This window comes from Cucurbita pepo, chromosome 1, assembly GCF_057944985.1.
Source record: "Cucurbita pepo subsp. pepo isolate OVF chromosome 1, ASM5794498v1, whole genome shotgun sequence".
Lineage (NCBI taxonomy): Eukaryota > Viridiplantae > Streptophyta > Magnoliopsida > Cucurbitales > Cucurbitaceae > Cucurbita > Cucurbita pepo.
In genome coordinates, this window is record NC_141798.1 from 1,094,616 (window position 1) to 1,111,231 (window position 16,616).

The window sequence follows — 16,616 nt, forward strand, 5'->3', positions numbered from 1 at the left end:
ACTCGGTCGGGCTCTGCATTCATTTGACTTTGACGGGATCATCATTCCCTCCATCCAAACCCTAATTTCCTTCCCTCTTTATTTCATTATTTTATTTATAACATTATCATTTCAATTATTAATCCACTAAGTTTTACCTTTTCTATGGTTTTTTATTTTTTATTTTTTTTAAAAGGTTAAATTAACGCGTAACGCATATTTCAAAAGTGGGAATATAATAATTTCAATTTCAATTAAATAACTGAATCCAGCTGTGTAATAGAAGCTTTTTTAGTAACTTATTTATTTATTTAAATTTAAATTATAAAGAAATTAATTGGAGGAATTTACTTACGAAGGGCCGGAAACATTGAAGAGGAACAACAACTCAACTAACTGCTCGCATTGAAACTGTCAGCCACCAAACTCTAAAACACACACACACGACCATGTCTTTTTACCTTCATTTTCAAACCTTCCATCTTTCTCCATATTTTTGCTGCATTTCCTTTACCTTTCCCCCGCTCTCTCTGTTTCTCATCGCCCAATTCCGCCATGGCTATGCTGCTTCACCTTCACCTTCGCCGTCAGCTATGGCCTCTTCATCTCCTTCTTCTCTTCCTCTCTGTTTCCCCTGTTTCTTATTGCCAAGACACTCCACCTCAAAATATCGAAACTTTCTATCCAATTCTTCCTCCACCACCGTTCTTACCTAACAATCCGCCGTCGTCATCGCCGTCATCATCGCCGCCGTCGTCTTCGTCGTCGACGAGGACCATCGTGACGGCGGTGGCTATCACTGCAGTGGGTATGGCTCTGATTTCCACGGTGTTCTTCTTTTTAATCCAGAGATATCTGATCAGAAGAAAACGGAAAACAGAGGAGGTGGATTCGGGTCCGGGTCAGGGGCCGGTGTCGCAGCCGGCGGTTGCTCGGAATGAATTTGCGCGTGTTGATGGGAATCTTAAGGGGTTTATTGTGGATGAAGATGGGTTGGATGTGATTTATTGGAAGAGACTTGAAAGAAGGAAATCTAAGAATAGCTTTGATCGGGGTGATGGAGAAGGAAATGTTCAAGCAAATCGAAGCAAAAAGTCAGAGCCTGTTCAAGAGATTCCTTTACTTCGAGGAAAATCTTCGAGTTCTCATGTTAAAATTTCATCGGAAGATGAAGAACCCCGTCGGGTTACTCCTCCGCCACCTCCGCCACCGTCCCACATTAACAACCCTCCGCCATTTACTGGGAAGTCTGTTCAGGAAGTTGGAAAACCATCGAGCAGTTCAATTCTTTCATCATCTGCACCACCGCAACCAGCGGCAATTCCGGTACCTCCGTCACAATTTCTCATGGCTGTTCCTAACAATAAGAGCTCTGTTCCACCACCACCGCCGCCAATTCCAGCCAAGACGGTTTCAAGACCGCCACCGCCGCCTCCTCCCATTGCTACCAAGACCAATTCAAGACCGCCGCCACCGCCTCCCATTCCAGCCAAGACCAATTCAGCAGCCCCACCTCCCCCTCCAATAGTGGCCAAGGCAAATCCGGCAGCACCGCCGCCGCCCAAGGCCGGCAGTTCCAAATTGCCGTTACGGCCTGCACCTCAAAAAGAGGGTAAATCCTCTGGAGAATCTTCTACATCGGCCGACAATGGTCAGGTGAAAATGAAGCCTCTGCATTGGGATAAAGTGAACACCGCAAATGCCGATCACTCCATGGTTTGGGACAAAATGCAGGCCGGTTCTTTCAAGTAATCATCTTTTCAAACACCATTCTTGTTTCTTGAGCAAATTCATTTGGGTACTGATTCATTTCTTGTTTTGGCTACAGATTTGATGGGGATCTCATGGAGGCTCTGTTTGGATACGTCGCAACCAACCGGAAGTCCCCCCGGAGTGAGGCTAATTCTTCAGCAATCCCCACTGGCCGGAACTCAGGGCCATCGCAGACTTTCATCCTTGAACCCAAAAAGTCACAGAACATAGCCATTGTAGTCAAGTCCTTGACCATTCCTCGCAACGAAATCCTCGATGCGCTCAACGAAGGCCAAGGCCTCGAAACAGATATTCTTGAAAAACTCACGAGAATTACTCTGACACAAGAAGAAATTTCTCAAATTCTTGCTTACAAAGGAGACCCCCAAAAGCTTGCTGATGCCGAAACTTTCCTTTACCATCTTCTCAAATCGGTTCCATCTGCCTTTGCGCGGTTCAACGCCATGCTTTTCCGATTGACTTTCGGCTCTGATATTCATCATCTAAAGGAATCTCTAGAAATTCTGGAATCGGCCTGCAAGGAGCTTAGAACTCGAGGGCTGTTTCTGAAACTGCTTGAAGCAGTTCTCAAAGCTGGGAATCGGCTGAATGCGGGAACTGCAAGAGGAAATGCCAGAGCTTTCAACCTTTCAGCTCTCCGGAAGCTCTCGGATGTTAGGAGCACTGACGGGAAAACCACTTTGCTTCACTTCGTGGTGCAAGAAGTCATCAGAGCAGAAGGGAAAAGGTGTGTTTTAAACAGGAACAAGAGCTTGAGCCGTAACACCAGCCATGCCAGCGACAGCAGCGTTAGTACTTCCGATAATTCATCTTCGAAAGAGGACAGAGTAAATGAATACATGATGTTGGGGTTGCCAGTGGTGGGAGGTCTGAGCGCTGAGTTCTCTAATGTAAAGAAGGCAGCAACGATCGACTATGAGAGCTTCGCCAACACTGGAACGTCTTTGACCAGCCGAACTGCAGAAATCCGGCAGCTCATGGCTCAAATTGGGAACAATGGAGGTGGGTTTGGGAAAGAAATGAGAGGGTTTCTTGAGGCAGCAGAGAGTGAGCTGAAGGTGGTGAGAGAAGAACAGACGAAGGTGATGGAGCTAGTGATGAAGACAACAGAGTATTATCAAGCTGGAAGTTCAAGAGATAAGGAATCAAATCGTCTTCAATTCTTCATCATAGTTAAGGATTTTCTAGAAATGGTAGATCGGGTGTGTGTGGAAATTGCCAAAAATCTCCAGAAAAGAAGATCGTCGACAGTAAATGTGGGTTCATCGCCGGTGAGATCGAAGGCCATCTTCCCTAACCTGCCGGCAAATTTTATGTCAGACAAGTCAAGAGGGAGTTCTAGTGATTCAGATAATGAATTCTGAGCAAATCTTATTCATAAACCGTAATCTATTTTTTGTGTTCTTGTTAAATTAATGTACATAAAATTCTTAATCAGGAACAAAGATGTAATAATAGAGCATTTTATCCTTGAACAACTATTTTGGTGGTAAATTACAGAAACTCTGATTTCACAATGGGTGAATATTATTCGATCCAAAAATAAGACTAACATCATGGCTAAAATCCAAAAAGTTCTCCATCTAGTCTAAATTGTATATATATATAGCATTGAAAGAGAATAAGACAATTCAACATCATACACACAGATGCCTTTTCCTAATTATATTATTAATTGGGGTAGCTTCGAGACATCCCCGGCCTTTCTGTATATTACTATACTAATAAACCTCATAAAGATGACATCATCTGCTTCATTATACATCCTACCCACTTCAATCTACAGATTCTGGATGGACAAAGACGGCTACTTTCAGGGGAAACAATGAGTCCATGAGATGGGCCCCTTCAGGAATACCAAGTAATTTTCATCAATGTCCAACCTGATTCAGTTCCCATCGTCAATACATTTTCCTGGTGGCTGATGGTTTGTTTCCAATCAACAAAACTTAAGAGCGAGGCCCATTCTTAGAGGCATCCTGTATAAGCAAATGGTATTTGTGTTACCTACTGAAAGAAACACAGAGAGGAAGCAAAGCAATAGTTCTGCTACTATTTTTAGCTTCAAGTGAACGGTAAAGGAAACGAAAGAAAAACAAGCCCATCTTTAGGCAGCTTCTGATATTTGGCCGCAAGATATTCAGAGTTGTTGGCCATTTGATATGTGAAAAGGACAACTAGGAAAACTGATAGTAACTGCATTAGGATAGAGTTACAAATATCGTTAAGGTATTAAGGGCAAATTATTAATTGTCCAGAGAAGTTGTTATGGTAATTTGTTAACAATAAAGTGAGGCTGAAAGGGGAAGGTTAACATTGATTTAGTTGGTTTAGGCCTTGAGCGATCACAATAAAGAGGGGATCCAAGCACCTCGAATTACTTGGTACTTATCTTTGTTTTTTCCTATCAAAATCCCACAAATCATTAACCAGTTTTGAGCGTATATTCATTGCACGAGCAAATGTACAACAATAATGTGATAGGAATACTATTAGGAAACAATTAGGGCATTGAGGGTATATTAGTTGGGAGTTTATTATTGTAGTTGGTTATAAACAGAGGGATCGGGAAGGAGAAAGGTAGGCAATTGTTTAGTGGATCAGGCTTGAGTGAGAATACTCGAGAAATGGGAGAGGTGAGGTTCCAAGTACCTGGAATACTTGAGATATCTTGTAGTTCTTTTACCTTTTACACTTCAATAAATTTGAGTTATACCATAATGTAATTAACGAAGATAAAATAAACTACCATACTTCAGCTGACCTTTGATTTCGATAGAAGATTTGTTCTTCCTCCCACTTTGGCATTTAATTTTTCCTCCACTGTCTGAGATGGGGCAACCTTAGATTTTGATTGGAGGCTGGTTCTTCCCGCTGCTTTTGCATTTGGTTTTCCTTCCAATTTTTTAGATCGAGCAATGCTGGACGTTCTGCTGTCTGTACCTCTCGTTGTACCACTTACTTTGTTCAACCTATCACATATAAGAAAGTTATCGTCATTTTTATACAAGAGGGAAGCTTTGCTAAAAAGAAGTGATGAAATGTCCCAGGCTTAAATAAGTTACTAACTGCTGGTTCCGGGAAGATAGTTATCTGATCATTTGCTCATCCAAAAAGAGAACAACTAAATTTAGGACTAGTTCACATGTTATTTAGAAAAAGGTTAAATAATTTGCAGAAAGCTGCCTAATAATGGGTTGGAATTAATGAATTGAAGAAACAAATGGATAACCTAATAATATGATGGAGGAAAGAGATGGACCGTATGATTAGCCTATACGTGCAAGCAGTGTATAACTAAAATTCGGTTGTTATCAGAAGTTGTAAATATAATAAAAGGAATACCCTCCATTCTCCTTTTTAGCAGCCATGGAAGTAGAGATTCTTGTTGTTTCTTTCTCTTCTGAAGGAGCCTGTCAGTCGCATAGAGTATAGGACAATATCAAGCAATGATAAACTTGATAATAAATGAATCGATCATATGTTGCTTAATCAATAAAATTAGATAGGCAATTCTGGAGTCATTTGCAACAAAAATAGCAAGAGGATCTAACCATCTTGTGCGCAGAAGACCTCTCTTCCTGAGACAATTTCATTTGGTTGAAACTATTCTGAAATGTCTTAAATGCCCGCTTCACAATGTCCTTGTCCCCCATTTTCTCCATGATGAAAGATCTTCTAATTCCGGTAACAGAGGATGGATCAGAGTTGGGAGTTCCCAGACTAAGGGACATATGCAGGGATTTGGGCGCCATTTTCTTGGTTTCAACAGAAGATGGATTTCGGCTCTTTAATAGAGATGAATTACTTCCCTTGTTTATAGAGGACCGCAGCACACTTGACCGTGCTGCAGGTGTGGTGGGTCCTGATGTTGTCTTGGAGAATTTGGGGGTGGAAATCTGGGGTGCTTTGGCTGTGGATGATGCTGGTTTTTTCTTGACAGTTGCACTGTTTCGTTCCTTGACTACTGGAGTGGTCTGCACAAACAAATGGGGAAAATTGAAGTCAGTGAATCCAACCTAGCAACTCCTAACAATTTAAATGTACATAAAAGGGTCACCTTCTTAGATTCTTTTGGTTGATTCGGTTTTAGAACCTGCTGTTTGACTTTAGATGCTGCCAATATTTTATTGGCCAACTTTTGTGGAGGTTCCTTGGTGCTCCGAGATTCAACTGGAGAAGGAGTTTCTACTTCTTTCACTACAACTTCTTCTTGCTTGCTTATCTCGGAACCAACACAATCCATTTTGCTACCCGGTTCTTCCTTTTCACCATCTGGTGATCTTTCAACATCATCCGCCAATGTTGTGTTCTGCTCAACTTCTTCAGCAGAAACGTGGTGGTTTGACGTCTCAGATTCAGAATCAACCCTTTGAATGTGGTCTATTAGATCTTCTCCACCACCGTTCAGTTCATTTGACAGTGTTGTGTTGCGTTCCATTTCCATCTCCTGCTCCAGTAACTTAGACTTCCTATCAGCTATCTTCTTGTAATGAGCTTCAAAGTAAGCCCTCTTCTGAGCAACAGATCCAGGCGTTGCGTACTTCTCAACTTCTTCCAAATACTTATTGGGAGAGAAAGTCGACCATTTCTCCCAAGACAGTAAATCGTTCTCAAACCTACCAAAAGAAACCGAAACCTCAAGAAGTGGCTTCGCCGAAGCACTCTCTTCCATCTGTCAACACGGAGCCACAATCAAATCTAACCATACACTCAAACAAGTAAGGCTACGGTAATTCCAAAACAGCATAAACCACCGTCCAACGATTCCTCCATCATAAACGGAAATCAATCAACAAATCCAGAAAGAAAAAAGTAGTAAAAGGCAAGAATAAGTTAAAATACTTGGGAATCTTGGACAAAATTTAGGGCGAAAAATCGTGTACCTCATGTTCGTCGTTTAGAACATCCACCACTAATGATTCCTCCATAGATTCTCGAAATGTCAGAAACTGAAGAAACAAGTGAGGTAGGGCGGCAGGATTTCAGTGTAAAGAAGAAATGGAGATGAGTAGGCCACTGGATCGGGATAAAAGAATCGAAAAATTAGACAAAAAGAACGAGTGTGGATATAATATTATATGAATGAACGTCGAACGATTTTACCTTTTACTGGCTTCCTCCTTTCGCCCGCACACCTCCATTATCACCTACTCAGTTCCACCTTTCCAAACAGCATTGAAAAAATTGTTTGTTTTCGGAAACTGCAAAAGTAATATTCTCCATCATTGCACTAAAAGAAAAAAAAAAAGAAAAAAAACTCAATTCAAAGCGCGCACAGTTCCACCCTACACGAACTCAAGAAACCAACAGTTGGCGTTGGGATTTGAAGACATATTTGGATTCAAAAATCACACACAGCAAAAAAGTTGAAATGATTGTGAAGAAGTGAAGTAAAAGGAAGATGAAATCCAAGGGAGAGAGGATTTTTTGTGTATGTACGTAAAATTGAATTCATACTCTTGCTCGCAGTTGCAGGTGAAAGCAGTTGGATCAGATCAGCCACAATAATAAATTAAAATTATGTAAAAATATAATAATAATAATAATAATAATAATAATAATGAAGGATGAGTAAGAAGTGTTTTAGAAAGAAAGTCTTGTCTGTAACAACGCAATGTTCTTCTTCATTTATTATCTAATTGCAGCTTCCCTAAACGCTGTCGTTTTATGCCTCCCTCTCTCCTCCTCTCTGTCGGGCCCGGCCCATTCCATCTCGTTCATCCACCCCGACCCCTGGGCCCATCTGCATCTCCCCACGGATCGTTATCATATTTTGTTCTTACTCACAAATTTTTTTGTATCTAAATTTGATTGATCGACCAAAAAAGATGTGATTTCTGTTCATTTATATATTTATTAGTCCTTCGTTCTTCATTCACAAAATGAGAAATTAATTTATTATAAAATTTATTTCAATCCTCCACTATTTTTTTTTTCTTTGAATTTTGGAAATTTGTTTTAATTTTTTTTCACATGGTATAAAAGGTAAGTTTGAAAATGCTGTTTAATTATGGACAAAATTACATCCATTTAAGATGATGTACTTCAGACTAAAAAACAAAAATAAAAATAAGAACTTTAAAAAGTCAAAATTGTACCATTTACACATTTTCTAAATATAAACTATATATTTTTAGATTTTAAATTTATTTATTAAATATTAGATAAATCTAATACCGCCATTTTTAGCACTTTATATTATACATTTTTTTATCACAACTATTTAAAACTTAACCTAATAATGATAATAATAATAAGTTGTTGGGTGGGATTATAGAGTATTTATTAATTTTAATCTATCACCAACTTTTAGTGGGAAAGAATATAAAAGCTTACGAATACAACAATTAGAATAGACACTTTATTTATTTTTTATTTTTTGTTTGTGAATATACGTAATAACATCGCTACCTAACATAAAAATGATGAAATGGATAGATATGTATGAACTAATTGAAATAATTAGTATGAAAATATATTAGAAATTACAATATCAAAAACTTCATATCACCGACGATGAAAATTATAATTTATCTTCAAAAATATGAATATTAAGTGATTTAGGGAATTAATTGAATAATACAGTCAACTTGAAAATGACGTATTTTAAATTGTTATGTGAACGTATAAATAATATCACACCATTTTAAACTTTAATTTCTTGATATTTTAAAATAGTACGATGACGATAATAAGAAAATCCGCGTGGAAAAAAGATGGTCAAAACCACGTAAATGCTTCTTTCATTGTAAATTTCTTTATTAACCTTATATAAACTCGAAATTACATAAATGCCCTTTTGAACTTTTAACCCACCCTAAAGCAAATGTAACGTTCCCTCCTCAAAAGCCAAAACTCAAAATATGGATAAAAAGGGAATTTGACCCTAATTAATTTAGTTAATGCAAAGATTCTTCATTAACTTTGAATTTCACTTCAATAGAATCAATTACACAAAAAAATAATATATTCCTTTTTAAACAAAATTAAAAAAAAGTGTAAATGAATATATTTATAGAAAAATATAATTAATTATTTAATTTTTTTATATTTATAGTCTCTCCAGACGAGTCCTAAATAAGGTAAAAAATCGGTGTTCGTATAAAAAGAAATAATAGGGAGAGATTTTTTTCTATTAGCTAAATGAACATTAAAGATTATATTCTTAGTTTCCATAGAATATTCGCTTGCCTTACTCCGTTCTTATATATATTGATTATAATTAGAAGAATAAAAACTAAAATAAATAAATTTATTTTCTATTTTTATTTTTTAGTTCGAACTGAACCGGGGAATAACCAGCCTGTTATTCAATTATTTTCACATGAACATAAATTTCAATTTTCAACAGCCAATTCCTTTCTCTTTGGCTACATACAAAAAAAAGAATCAAACCCCACAAACACCAAAATTTTGTTCGCAAGAATCGAAATTCTGGAATATTTATAAATAAATTTGATGAAATCTTGTGTTAATACATAATAAATGGTCAATAAAACAAGATGAATCAACCATAATCTCTCCCCTGTGAGTGAACCAATCCATCACCCAAATCTGTACACCGTTAATCAATCAAAGAATCGGTGACTCTGTACCAAAGAATTAATAACTTAAATAACTAATCAATGTCGATGAATATGATGAAGGTGCCGGTGAAGCTGAATCCTGTGCTCTGTACAGATCATACGGCTTCCATAGATGATCAAGAAGGCAAGGTTTCTTGGCGTCCAATCTTACCCATGGCTTTCCCTTTCCGCTCCAATGGAGTAAACTCACCGGACCGGGATGCAGCGTTCTGCAACTATCCTTAACATTATCGCCGCCCAGGCCGTGCTGATTCCACTGATGATCGATGGGTTCAACATTTCCAGCGAAAACGAGGAGGAACGGCGGTAGGGAGCCGAGATCGTAAATCCGAGTGCGTTTCTGTAACTCCATCCAGCTTTCGATCTTCTTCTTGTAGTTTCCGATTCTCCATCTCGCCAAATCCATGACCATGACTCCGGTGTTGAAATAGCAGGGCGTTCTGGAGGCGAAGATCCGGGAGAGAACCGGGTCGGACCAGAATTTTTCGGTGAAGTATTTGGTGAAATTGGCATGACAATACTCTGGCGCTCCGATGACTCGAGATCCGCTCAGCTTGATGTTCCAGAGCTTGTGAATGTCGTCGACAACCACGACGTCGGAGTCGAGGTAAATGACTCGGTCAACACAGGAATCAAGAATGTCGCCCAAGTAATTTCTAGCGTAGTTCAGAGGATTCTCTAGGGCTAGACGAATGGAAGAGGAAATTAAATTGATTACAGTATCTTCTCTGAAGATATAGACCTTGAAATTCAGAGAAGGGAAAGTGGATCGGACGAGTTTACTGAGTTCGCGAGGAGTTGCTTGGTCGAACTCGGCAGCGATGAAATGGAAGAACACGTTTTCAGGGCAGGAAGCGTGTTTGAGAACGGAATGAATCGCAGCCATGGAGCCTCGTACGTACTCAGAATCCAAGGTCATTGCGATGTGGACCAACGACGGGTCACAGGACGTGGCCGTATCGCCGGTGGAGGAAGAAGAACACTCCGCCCCATTCCGGTACTCCGGCGCCTCGGAGAAGCGGGTGAAGACGGTGGACGACGGCAGTTCATAGCGGAAAGTTCGAATTCCGAAGCAGAATGGAAGGAAAAGGAGAAGAGAAAGGGCGGCGGGGAGTAATCGTGAAGCTTCAGCTCTCATTTCGAATTAATTGGAGCAGAGGAATTGAATGGAGAGAGTGAAGAGGGGGGGGATGAAGATGGGGTTTCACTTTACCAAACGCGGTTTCTGCGCGTTCTTCTCTTTCTCTCTCTAAGTTTAGAGAGAGAAGGGGGAAATGTGAGTGAAATGGACAAATGAAAAAAAGGGTATTATATAAATGAAATTTATTGGCTGTTTCAGTCCCTGTCTGCCTCAGCAAGTAAAGAATACTTCGCCTTACTAAAATAAAACATTTATTTTAATTAATATTTTCTTTCAGATTGAGTTCTATATATACATCTTTGTAAATTCAATAATAATTCGTAACAAATATTTAATATAATATAGTTTTTTATATTATTTAACTAAAAAAAAATGTGAATGATATTTTAATCTGCGTAATAACCAAAGTCGTCTTAATTGTTTTTAATTTCAATATAAAACAAACACTTTTCCTAGCTAATTACCATGTACTAAATGACATATTAAATTAATTAATAAGCTATTTTAATTAAAAAAAAGCATTTCCCTTGTTATTTACACATTTAAATAAAAAAAATAGAGATATAAAAGAGTGTTATTAATTACGAGGGATGATTTGTATTTACTCGAGTAAAAAACGAGCATCAACTTTTTATCTTTAAGTAATTATATTTATCAATTAAAATATTTCTTTTACTATGCTTAGACTTAAATAGTAAAAAAAAAAAAAAGTAAAATAAATAAATATCAATTAGTTTCGATGTCATCATCATTCGTCAAGGTTGTACATTCAAATGTCTATCCTACATTATATTTTCAGCACGTACTTATAAGTCCCATCCATTTACGAATAATTTTTAAACTTGAATAATTTTTAAAAAATATATTTGTTTTTCATCCCTTACCTACCATCAACTTTATTTTTAAAATAATGCCTTATTTATTTATTTTTGCGTGAAAAGCATTGATTTTGCCACCAATAAATAAGCAACAGAACAAAACAACACTTCTTTTTTCCCTTTTATTTACTCTTTTTTTTTTAAAATTATTATTAAAATAAAAAATAAAAAATAAAAAAGGGTGGAGAATTCAAAGTGGGTGACAGGTGTCAGTTAATTTGGAAGTAGTGCAACGTGGACTGTTTCCTTAGGTGGCCATGGCCTGCCCTAAGTTTTATAGTCAGCAAACATCGGCCAGAGAGGCTTAGAGAATAAAACAGACCAATTCCAACAAGGAACGGATGTCCACCGCCTCACCCCTAATTATTACTCTAAAATACCCAATCTTTTTTCCTTTTAATTCTTTATTTATTTATTTATTTATTTAAAAAAGTTATTTATGAAGGAGGGAAGTAAAGAATAAGAGAGAACGTGGATGACGCAATAAATAAATATTTGATTTTAAAAAAGAGAAATTAAATAATGTGGAGTCCAGCTGTGAAAAATGATAAAGCCAGCTCAGCAGTCAGCCAAACTCTGAATTGATTTGGACACTCCCACCCTCCCTCCTCTGCCAGCTTTACTTCCCCCCACCATATTCTTGTAAATGTTGTCTATTTTTAGGCTGAATTATTTTCTCATTAAATATATTACGTGGTAATTTCTTCAATTATTAAAAAATTGTAATTTCCTAAATAAAAAATTAATTTAGAGAAAGTCCACATAATTGTCTGACATGTCTGCCACGTCTATTTGTTTTTTCATTTTCTCTCTCTTGGCACGATCTTTTTAATGCGTTAATATTCGCTAAGCATTTATTTCAGATTTAAAAAAAGGAGTAAATTAAATATTTCATCATTCAACTTAATTAATATAACATGTAATTTAACAGCTGGCACACACACCAAGGAACTTGTACCCACGTGCCCCGCTTATGACTTGTAACCCAATATTGTTTATTTTTCTATTTTAAAAAATCCAAATTAGAGTTGTTAAATTATTATTTTATGAAATAAATAAAATTGGTAAAAGAAAAACAAAAGAGGGAAAAGGCATTACGGCATTTTGTATTATTTTATTCTTTAAGAATAAAATAAATGTTATACATATTAAATATGTTATAACCTACCAAATTAAAAAATTTAATGATGATGAAATATGATGTCATAGCTGAAGCTCCACATTTTAAATTGACTGCTCTCTCGTTTAGATAATAAATTGGGATATAAAAAATGAAGAACATGCCCCTAAACTTTCCAAGAATTTATTTACGTTTAGTTTGTAATTTTAAATTTATAATCAACGTAAAAATTTAATTTACATACTTTCTAAATTTTGTACCTTATCTAAAAAATACTATTAATTTTTTAAAAGTTTCAATAATATTCTTAATTAAAAGAAAATAAAAAGTCTTTACTATTAATTTTGGATAAAAATAATTAATATTTTATTTTAAAAATATTTTAAGCTTTTAATAATGTTTCATCAATACCCTTCAATGGATCCAAATGTATTTTTGAATTTAAATGGTATATTTTCAACCTTTTAATAGTTTAAGAGTATTTTTTAAACAAATGATATTTTAACCTAAACTTTATAGCAATTTACTCTATCCAAAAAAAAAAAAAAAAAAAAAATCTATAAAAAAATAGTGACAAGGATTTATATTTTAGTTTATGTAAATATTTGGTATCTAATCAATGTGTTGTAAAAAATATTATTAAAATTTTAGCAATAACTTTTCCAACTGAGAAAAATTCATTATAAAATTAAAAAGAGTTCAAGAGTGTTCTTTACGTTTAAAAAAAATGTGAAAATGGAATGAAGTTGAAAGATTTAAAAAGAGGAATAAAGAATGAGAAAAGGATATAAAGTTGAAAGGAATTTTTAATTCATGGGCTGCGACCGTTGAGGGTCACAAGCAGCACCGCCGCCCAACGATTCTCGTGGGCGGTTTAAACATTAATCCACAAATATTTTTTTAATTATTTTTCTGGGTTTTTCCCTTCAGGTTTTGGTTCGAGTGGTATAATGTTTAAACCGCCTCTGGTTTGGTCTGCTTACTTATGGAAGAACAGCCATTACTTCTTTTCGGTCTGCTCCGAATGCCTGTGAACACATCCAATCAAGCCAAGCCATTGGATATCTAAACTTCAGTTCCTATCATTTTGATAAGAGATGGAACACATTACCTCGGCTCCAAATCCATTTACATACACGTTCGAGAAAAGTTCGGTCGGATCTGGCATTGGACTTTCCTGAAACACGAACAAGATAGCGATGAGCAAAGCAGAATTTTTCTTGAATTACAAACATAACAGCCCAACCCAGATATTGTCTTTTTTGAGATTTCCTTCAAGGTTATAAGTTGCGTATGTATGCTAGAGAGAGGTTTCCACACTCTTATAAAGAACATGTATGCTAGAGAGAGGTTTCCACACTCTTATAAAGAGCGTTTCATTCTCCTCCCCAACTTTCTAAATGAAAGTCGAACCATCTCACCTTGGCTTGAGCAATGGCTTCATCTACTTCTTTTCTCATTTCCTTCTCAATATCCTGATGATCCACAATAAAAAAAAATTCATGTTTTTCAATCAATCCCCTTTTCATCTCTTTGGTACTAAATGTAGAACCTCAAGACATCATTGAAAGGTAGGGATACCTTCAGATCCTTTTCAGTGGCTATCTCATGAGATAATAACAGTTTTCTAATTCTATCAATTGGATCACGCTCCTGGTGGGTCATCAGAGACAATTTATTCAGAACAAAGAAGTAATGAAGCTGTGGCAAGTTAATTTTGGAAGTGGAATGTGAGGAAGAACAGACCTGTCTGATACCAGTAATCTCATCACGCGTACGGTAGGTACTTCCAGGATCGGACATGGAGTGACCATGGTACCTGTAAGTGTCCATCTCGAGAATCTGAAGTTGAAAGTTAAGAACGATCAACTAAATTTCAAGTGGAAGGAGAACAAAGCAAGCAGTGCCCAAGAGACTCAGCCTTACACATGATCACCACAGAGATCAAATAATGCCTACTTCAAAACACTCCCACTTCTAAGAATATTTCATTTTCTATAGTGACCTTTTTGTGCAGAAAGAAACTGCTTCTAAACATAATAAATCATTCCTCACTTTCCCAAAATTCACAATATCTATCAATTCTCAAATGTTTGAGAAGATTGATAAAGTGAATGGGGCCGATGCAGAGGCCAGAGTAGCTTAGAAAAGAATGAAGGCGATTCATCATCTCTAACATTTTGAAAATGAATGAAAAAGTAACAAGAACAGAGAGAATCAGGCCATGCCATGCTTTATTTGTTTGAAACAAATATTATACATTCCTAAACAGGAACATGTTCATAACAAATGCCATATACGTCTTTTGTTCAGCACAATCAAACCCATTATACATTGAGCAGAGTCATATTAAAAACCAAGAAAGGCAAACTCACAATGGGTCCATTCTTTAAGGCGTGCTCCTTAGCAAACTTGCAAGCTTGCTTAACAGCAAGGGCATCCATGCCATCCACCTACAACAAAATGTAAGAAACGATTGCCTGTTTAAAGAAGTAGAAAAGAAACAAATACCAAACAAGCGAAAGGCTTGAACCAGTTCATGAAGTTCAACTTTCAATTAATAAGAAGGAAAGAACAAACATTGTATAATTCTGTAACTCTAGGAATTATAACACCCAATTCTCATCTAATTAAAATGAAAATGCTACCTTTATTCCTGGGACGTAGTCCCCACGTTTATAATAGGCAGGACTTTTGGCTGCTCTCCACTCTGCAGTTCCCATACCATCTGTGTATCAACGAAAGACAATTAATATCAGCTCATTGATCGATCTGTGTTTATTCATCAAGCTAACGTTATAAACTATACTGATCCCATTATGCTTATTGCAGATTGTATTGCCCACAAACATTTATAAACTATCAATAATTTTAAATACGCTGTTGAAAGGCAGACTATAAATTATGAACAACGTAAAAAGGTATCGAAGCACAAGCACGGATTATTCTCAGAAACCAACGAAAAGTCTAAACTACTCACAATGATTGTTCTCACAGACGAAAATCACTGGCAAATCCCAAAGCGCGGATATATTGAGCGCCTCAAACAACTGACCCTGATTTGCTGCTCCGTCGCCGTAAAGAACAAAGGTTACTGTCCCGTCCTTGGAGTACTTCTGAGCAAAAGCCAAGCCACATCCTAAAGGTACCTGAGCCCCCACAATACCATGACCACCATAGAATCCGGCGTCCTTCTTATAGAAATGCATCGAACCTCCTTTTCCTTTGGAGCACCCAGCCTGGCGGCCCATGAGCTCGGCGAGTGCCTCCAGAAGGGTTCCCCCACGGCGGAGGAAGGTACAGTGATCTCTATAAGCGGTAATAATGGCGTCCTTCTTGGTGATTGCAGCCTCCATTCCAACAGCCACAGCTTCCTGACCATCGTAGAGATGGCAAAATCCGCGAATCAATTTGGCCTTATAGAGTGAATCGGCAGCAATCTCCATGCGTCGCATTAGTGCCATTTGACGAAAGAAAGCAAGTAGTTCGTTGGGGCTGGTGTGGACGGAACGCGACGGGGTCTCGCATTTGTGAGCGGTGAAGGGAACAGAAGTTTCGATCGTAAGATCGGAGTAGTGAGCGGCAGCAGACGAGAAGAGAGGATAGGAAGAAGAGAAAGGTTTGAGAATGGAGGAAGACGGCGCACGATAGAGAGACATGTCGACGTCGGTAGTGTATTCAGTTGGCAATGGCAGTGGTCGAATACCAAAATACGTGAAACGAAATTTAGAATATTTTTCTGAGAAAGTAAAATTACACAAATAAAATTTTAATTTCTTTTATTTATTATTATTTATTTTTTAGTTTAGTCAATTAGAAATAGAATACGTTGGAAAATGACAGGAAAAAAAGAAAAAGAAAAAAAAAAAAAGGAAGTGGCTGTTCAAGAAGTGATGAGTCGTGGGATATGGTTCCTTCTAGAAGGTCAATTTCACCACGAGCATAACATGTTACAAAAATCTAATGCTAACCATATGGTTTCTTTATTATTTTTTTCTTAGATTTTTATTCACTTTGTACATATAATTTAAAAGACTAAAAAGTTCAAAAAGCTAAAAAGAGAAGAGGGTTTAGAAAACGTTGACTTTGATCTATTCCGGTAATTGGATGGTTAGACTTGTCCCGGTGCACAAGCC

General features: G+C 37.1%; 4 protein-coding genes across 11 annotated transcripts; 1 reads left to right on the plus strand and 3 right to left on the minus strand.

Moving 5' to 3' along the window:
- Positions 1 to 271: 271 nt before the first annotated feature.
- Positions 272 to 3,230, plus strand: LOC111790997 (formin-like protein 4). The gene is made up of 2 exons (XM_023672166.2): positions 272 to 1,727; positions 1,808 to 3,230. The coding sequence occupies exons 1-2, from the start codon at positions 535 to 537 to the stop codon at positions 3,114 to 3,116; spliced, it is 2,502 nt and encodes an 833-aa protein (XP_023527934.1). The 5' UTR covers positions 272 to 534; the 3' UTR covers positions 3,117 to 3,230.
- LOC111791005 (uncharacterized) lies at positions 2,912 to 7,366 on the minus strand. 8 transcript variants are annotated; one of them, XM_087121652.1, is made up of 8 exons: positions 7,213 to 7,366; positions 6,859 to 6,956; positions 6,639 to 6,704; positions 5,813 to 6,427; positions 5,307 to 5,729; positions 5,098 to 5,165; positions 4,517 to 4,724; positions 2,912 to 3,050 (listed from the first exon to the last, which is right to left on the minus strand). In XM_087121652.1, the coding sequence occupies exons 3-8, from the start codon at positions 6,681 to 6,683 to the stop codon at positions 3,015 to 3,017; spliced, it is 1,395 nt and encodes a 464-aa protein (XP_086977778.1). In that variant the 5' UTR covers positions 6,684 to 6,704; positions 6,859 to 6,956; positions 7,213 to 7,366; the 3' UTR covers positions 2,912 to 3,014. The 8 variants fall into 8 exon arrangements, with proteins under 8 accessions (XP_086977778.1, XP_023527969.2, XP_086977774.1 ...); XM_023672201.2 differs by having other exon boundaries at positions 6,639 to 6,771; XM_087121648.1 differs by lacking the exon at positions 7,213 to 7,366 and adding an exon at positions 7,045 to 7,185.
- Positions 7,367 to 9,156: 1,790 nt separating this feature from the next.
- LGT8 (glucosyl transferase family 8) lies at positions 9,157 to 10,632 on the minus strand. Its single transcript, XM_023691590.2, has one exon. The coding sequence runs from the start codon at positions 10,477 to 10,479 to the stop codon at positions 9,358 to 9,360; it is 1,122 nt and encodes a 373-aa protein (XP_023547358.1). The 5' UTR covers positions 10,480 to 10,632; the 3' UTR covers positions 9,157 to 9,357.
- A 2,636-nt stretch (positions 10,633 to 13,268) lies between these two features.
- LOC111806885 (pyruvate dehydrogenase E1 component subunit alpha, mitochondrial) lies at positions 13,269 to 16,198 on the minus strand. The gene is made up of 8 exons (XM_023692436.2): positions 15,461 to 16,198; positions 15,129 to 15,208; positions 14,856 to 14,933; positions 14,227 to 14,322; positions 14,062 to 14,133; positions 13,902 to 13,955; positions 13,592 to 13,657; positions 13,269 to 13,508 (listed from the first exon to the last, which is right to left on the minus strand). Exons 1-8 carry the CDS (start codon positions 16,137 to 16,139, stop codon positions 13,464 to 13,466), a joined length of 1,170 nt encoding a protein of 389 aa, XP_023548204.1. The 5' UTR covers positions 16,140 to 16,198; the 3' UTR covers positions 13,269 to 13,463.
- Between the last annotated feature and the right edge of the window lie 418 nt (positions 16,199 to 16,616).